The 6165-nt window shown below is 43.0% G+C and overlaps 1 protein-coding gene across 1 annotated transcript in view; it reads left to right on the forward strand.

The window, feature by feature from the left end:
* The window catches only part of LOC110172529 (extended synaptotagmin-2-like), a 91908-nt gene that overhangs the window by 40270 nt on the left and 45473 nt on the right, over window positions 1-6165 (forward strand). The window contains 1 exon segment of the mRNA XM_055151753.1: window positions 5731-5786. Within this exon segment, the coding sequence (XP_055007728.1) occupies window positions 5731-5786 (56 nt within the window).

Genomic DNA, 6165 nt, shown 5'->3' on the forward strand with positions numbered 1-6165 from the left:
ACACCGGGTTTTTTTTTTTTTTTTTCTTGAGTTTTCAGACAGATCTTGAAACTTTTTGGTCCGTGTTTGGTAATGTGTGTTTTGTGTCTCCGTGGTAACCGCTGAACATCCTGCCGTAGACGAGGCAAGGCGGGTTTATTCACCCCCAGCGTGACGTCGCTGTAAAATAACTGGATTTTTATTAGTTTTATAGAAGATAATCCACACGTAAACCCAGAGGAGCCTATCACAGACGGCTCCCGCGCGGCTCCTGACCGGCTCCTGAGCGGCTCTTGACTGACTCCTGACCGGCTCTTGACCGGTTCCTGACCGGCTCTTGACTGGTTCCTGACCGGCTCTTGACTGGCTCTTGACTGGCTCCTGACCGGCTCTTGACTGGCTCCTGACCGGCTCTTGACCGGCTCCTGACCGGCTCTTGACCGGCTCCTGAGCGGCTCTTGACTGGCTCCTGACCGGCTCCTGAGCGGCTCTTGACTGGCTCCTGACCGGCTCCTGAGTGGCTCTTGACTGGCTCCTGACCGGCTCTTGACTGGCCCTGAGCGGCTCTTGACTGGCTCCTGACCGGCTCCTGAGCGGCTCTTGACTGGCCCCTGACCGGCTCTTGACTGGCCCCTGAGCGGCTCTTGACTGGCCCCTGACTGAGCGACGCTCTTGACTGGCCCCTGAGCGGCTCTTGACTGGCCGGCTCCTGACCGGCTCTTGACTGGCTCCTGACCGGCTCTTGACCGGCTCCTGACCGGCTCTTCCTTCCTGTGTTTATAAACTCTGCTCTGATAAAAACCTCCAGAGAAACAGAGACGTGCAGAATCAAACCCACAACCTCCACACAGACGAGACGGGCTAACCACTCTGCCAGTAGTAGTAGTAGTAGTAGTTAGTAGTAGTTAGTAGTAGTAGTTGTAGTAGTAGTAGTAGTAGTAGTAGTAGTAGTAGTAGTAGTAGTAGTAGTAGTAGTAGTAGTAGTAGTAGTAGTAGTAGTAGTAGTAGTAGTAGTAGTAGTAGTAGTAGTAGTAGTAGTAGTAGTAGTAGTAGTAGTAGTAGTAGTAGTAGTAGTAGTAGTAGTAGCAGTAGCAGTAGCAGTAGTAGTAGTAGTAGTAGTAGTAGTTGTAGTTGTAGTAGTTGTAGTAGTTGTAGTTGTAGTTGTAGTTGTAGTAGTTGTAGTAGTAGTAGTAGTAGTAGTAGTTGTAGTAGTAGTAGTAGTTGTAGTAGTTGTAGTAGTAGTAGTTGTAGTAGTAGTTGTAGTACAAGTTCCAGGTCAGATCTGTGGAGAGGCGACTCCGCTCACAGTCAGAGAGTCTGTTTTTCTGGGTATTTTTGAGCCGTAAATCCAGCTGTAATTGAATAAATGTGAAGTCGAGCTGTTTAAAGTCACACTGTGGAACATTCCAGGCAGAGAAATGACGTATCCATAGAAACAAGCAGGTGACTGATTCCCAGCCAAAAATGTACACATTGTGTCTTTAAGTCTGGTAGACAGTAGTAGTAGTAGAAAGAAGTAGTAGTAGTAGTAACGTAGTAGTAATTGTAGTAGATATTAGTAGCAGTTGTTGAAGTAGTAGTAGTAGATAGCAGTAGTTAGCAGATACTACAGATACTAGATAGTACTGGCAGTAGTAGATGGTAGTTGTTGTTGTAGTAGAAGCAGTAGATAGTACATTGTAGTAGCAGTAATACATAGTACATTGTAGTAGGAGTAGAAAGCAGTTGTGGTACTTGTTGTAGTAGCAGTAGTAGATAGCAGTTGTTTTTGTAGTAGCAGTAGCATTCAGTGTAGTGGAGTAACAGATTACATGTACTGCAGTTATGTAATCAGAGTACAAATGATGAGTAACTGTATTCAGTTACAGTTACTGTTTCAGTGAGTGGTAATTGGATTACAGTTACACAGAGAGATTTTCCTGTTTTCACATTTTGGGCTAAATCCCCTTTTTTATTTTTTATTTTTTTATTTTTGGTAATTCCACTCTTTGCCGAAAAATAAACCAGATCTAAACCAGGACAAAACCAGGTCTAAAACAGGTCTAAACCAGGTCTAAACTAGATCTAAACTAGGACTAAAACCAGGTCTAAACCAGGTCTAAACCAGGTCTAAACCAGGTCTAAAACCAGGTCTAAAACCAGGTCTAAACCAGGTCTAAACTAGATCTAAACCAGGTCTAAACCAGGTCTAAAACCAGGTCTAAAACCAGGTCTAAACTAGATCTAAACCAGGTCTAAACCAGGTCTAAAACAGGTCTAAAACAGGTCTAAACTAGATCTAAACTAGGACTAAAACCAGGTCTAAACCAGGTCTAAACTAGGTCTAAACCAGGTCTAAACCAAGTCTAAACTAGATCTAAACCAGGTCTAAACCAGGTCTAAAACAGGTCTAAAACAGGTCTAAACCAGGTCTAAACTAGATCTAAACTAGGACTAAAACCAGGTCTAAACCCAGGTCTAAACCAGGACTAAACCAGGACAAAAACAGGACTAAACCAGGTCTAAATCCTGCTGTGTGGACGTGTTTCTTCGTTTTCTATCAATAATATTTTTAATTTGGTTCAGTAAAGTCTGGACTTTTTATTTTATTTTAGCAGAAAAAACATTTTATGTTCCAATGTCCTCGTCTTTGTTTCTCTACAGCAAATCAAGTAATCCAAAGTAATCAGATTACATTACTCACTTTAAGTAATTTAATGGATTCTGTTACAAACTACATTTTGGTGTGTGTAATCTGTAATCTGTAGGGGATTACATTTTAAAACAGTGGTAGCATTGTCATTTTTGGTGTAATAGCAGTAGTAGCAGTAGTAGTATAAAGTACATTGTAGTAGCAGTAGTAGATAGAAGTTGTTGTTGTAGTAATTCTTATTGTTGTAATGGCAGTAGTTCATAGTACATAGCAGTAGTAGTAGTTGTAGTTGTAATAGCAGTAGTAGCAGTAGTATATAGTGTGTAGTAGTAGTAGTAGTAGTGTGAGTATTAGTAGGACAGTGTGTACGTGTGGGTCCTCCCTGTTTTTCCGGTGCTTTTGTTCTGCGTCTTTGTGGTTTACAGTTTCCTACAGAAGATCAACTGGGCCAAAAAGAACAAAACTGAAAATAAAAAACAAAGAAAAATTGAACACGACCAGGCACGAGTTTAGACACTTTTAAATTCACGTTTCTGCTTTATTTCTATAATTAACAAACAAAAAAATTAACTCTAGAGAATTCAAAACTTTAAAAACAACCTTTACTTTGAATTCTGGTTTTTATTTTTGACATTTTTGAGGGTCAAAAGTTTACAACTGTCCACAAAGTAAAGGGTGGAGACTCTAAAATATCTATAATTCCATAAACCCATATCTACTGCTTCATATATCTGATGTTTTGTGTGTATAAATGTAGGAAATGGTAAAGTTAAAGAAAAAATACACTGAAAAAGAAGAAGTGTCCAAACTTTTGACTTTATATTTTATAACTCTGTCATAACCCAGAGTCCTGTCAATCATTAATTAAATTTTCTTTGCACTGTTGACTTCGTTTATACAACTGAGATATTCTGTATTTATGTCACTATGTTTCTATTTTTTACTTACTTACTTACGTACATACATTTATTTAATTTATTTAATTATTTGACTCCGATAAAATTGATAAAAGACACAATTCTCACGTCGTGTTATTGGTACAAAAAAGAACCCAGGACTTTCTCTGTGTGAGGCAGAAGAATCAGTGCTGTGTAAATGGTAAAAATGCTCCTGCAGCGATGTCAGACTCTGGAGGACGAGGTGTCTTGCCCGAGGACACAACATCAGCCGTTTGTGTCTTTGTGTCTCCAGCGATGGGGACGGTTTTCACTGCAGAGACGCTGACACAGTTTCAGTGTGACTCAGACGTTTCCTCAGAGTTTCTCAGTCTGACTTTAAACCGTTCTATTCTCAGACCGGACCAGGTGACAGGTCAGGTCTGTGGAGAGGCGAGCCTCTCACAGTCTGAATGTTTGTTTTTCTAGGTGTTTCTGAGCTGTAAAACCACCTGTAACTGAATAAATGTAAAGTAGAGCTGTTTAATGTCACACTGTGGAACATTCCAGGCAGAGACATTACATCTCCATAGAAACAAGCAGACGATGACCAACAAACCCCCAACAAAAAATTACACAGTGCAGCTCCTGCTCATATATAATATAAGAAATTATTGAGAAAGAATGTCAATAAAAGAGAGAAACAGAGACTGAGGTAGTAGTACTACTGCTACTACTGCTACTACTACTACTACTACTACTACTACTACTACTACTACTACTACTACTACTACTACTACTACTACTACTACTACTACTACTACTACTACTACTACTACTACTACTTACTACTACTACTACTACTAATAGTACTACCACTACTACATCAGTTCATACCATATATCCTCTAACTCTTTCTGCATTCTGGTGACTGGGACTAAACCAGGACTAAACCAGGACTTAAAGTGTCACTAAACACCTATTTTAGTACAAATTTGTTAAAAATTTGACTTTTGGGTCAAAGTCTTGTCTGTAGTCGTCTCTTTAGGATCAACTACGGCCAGGACATTAAAATTTACGAGGTGGACTAACGGCGACGGTGAGTCAGACGCAGGTTATTAGGTGACGAGCGCAGACACGGGCGTCTGCGGGCGGGACAAGAGGCACCGCCGTGTCCCGCCGTGTCTGGAGAAGAGAGAAACTGCTTGATCCGAGCACAAATTTTAAAGTCTGTTCTGCGTCTCAGTCCGGAGCGCACTGATCCACGCCGTGTTGTATCATTGTGTCTGTCAGTCGACTGTCAATCATCACTCCAGAGCCCGTCCCACACCCGCTCCCCAACCCAACCCAACCCAGCCCCGCCCCCACCCAACCCACCAGCCCCGCTTCCCCCAACCAACCCGCCAGCCCACCCAGCACCGCTCCCCCCAACCCAACCCGCCACCCAGCACCCGCTCCCCCAACCCGCCGCACGCCCAACCCGCTCCCCCCAACCAAACCCGCCAGCACCACCCAGCACCCGCTCCCCCCAACCCAACCCGCCACCCAGCACCCGCTCCCCCAACCCAACCCTCCACCCAGCACCCGCTCCCCCCAACCCCCGCCGCCACCCGCCCAACACCCGCTCCCCCAACCCAACCCTCCACCCAGCACCCGCTCCCCCAACCCGCCAACACCGCCCAACACCCGCTCCCCCCAATCCAACCCACCAGCAGTATTGATGATCTGGACTAAACCAGGTCTAAACCAGTGTAAAATCAGATTTAAACCAGGACTAAACTTGGACTAAACCAGCTCAGGACCTTTACTAATACGACAGAAACAGACTTGGACTTTCTTCTCCGTCTGATGTACAAACGTAAAGCTGGGCTGTGTAACTTTCTAGAGGAAGAGTCTGACACTGGTCTGTCTCCATGGAGATTTTGCTTAGAATGTTGTAAGGCATTAAACCTGTCTGTATCCATGGAGACGAGAAGGTAACACCAGCAGTCCAAATTACAAGCCAGATCTGCGGAGAGCCAACCCCACTCTCAATAAAAACAAAAACATGTTTGTGGAGATATTTTCATAGCAGGAAACAGCAGGACTTTGGACACATGCAAAATACATCATGTTAATGCCGTACTGTGGAATGTTCCAGGCAAAGCAGTAACATCTCCATGGCGACACTGTGTTTTCTGAGTAAATATTTGCTCTGTGCCTAATAAAGTGTCCGTGTAATGGTGTTTCTTGTTTGTGTTTCAGTGGTTGGACATAAACTGGACGGGACTCACCAACATGCTGGATATTCCTGGAGTCAAGTGAGTCGCAAACACAAACACGACTCTACATGGACACAAACACGACTCTACATGGACACAAACACGACTCTGACACCAACAAGAGCATAAAAACTCTTTATTCAGACAATATCTTGTGATTTTCACCTTTTAGTTGTAGTACTTTGTTTTCTATTCGCATAAGTTCTTATATTTTTGTAATTCCTCAGTGGTCCAGGTGTGTATTCTAGTCTCTTTGCTCTTAAACTTGTTCTGATCCAGTTCCAGATTGTTCTAAAAACATTCAGGAAAGATTCTGCTCTGTCCTGTCAGTGAGACTTTTGTAGTATCGATACTCAGTGTTGTGGAGTAACAGATTACATGTACCGGAGTTATGTAATCAGAGTACAAATGATGAGTA

Source organism: Boleophthalmus pectinirostris, unplaced genomic scaffold (assembly GCF_026225935.1).
Source record: "Boleophthalmus pectinirostris isolate CB_2022bp ecotype Guang Dong unplaced genomic scaffold, ASM2622593v1 HiC_scaffold_16, whole genome shotgun sequence".
Classification (NCBI taxonomy): Eukaryota; Metazoa; Chordata; class Actinopteri; order Gobiiformes; family Gobiidae; genus Boleophthalmus; species Boleophthalmus pectinirostris.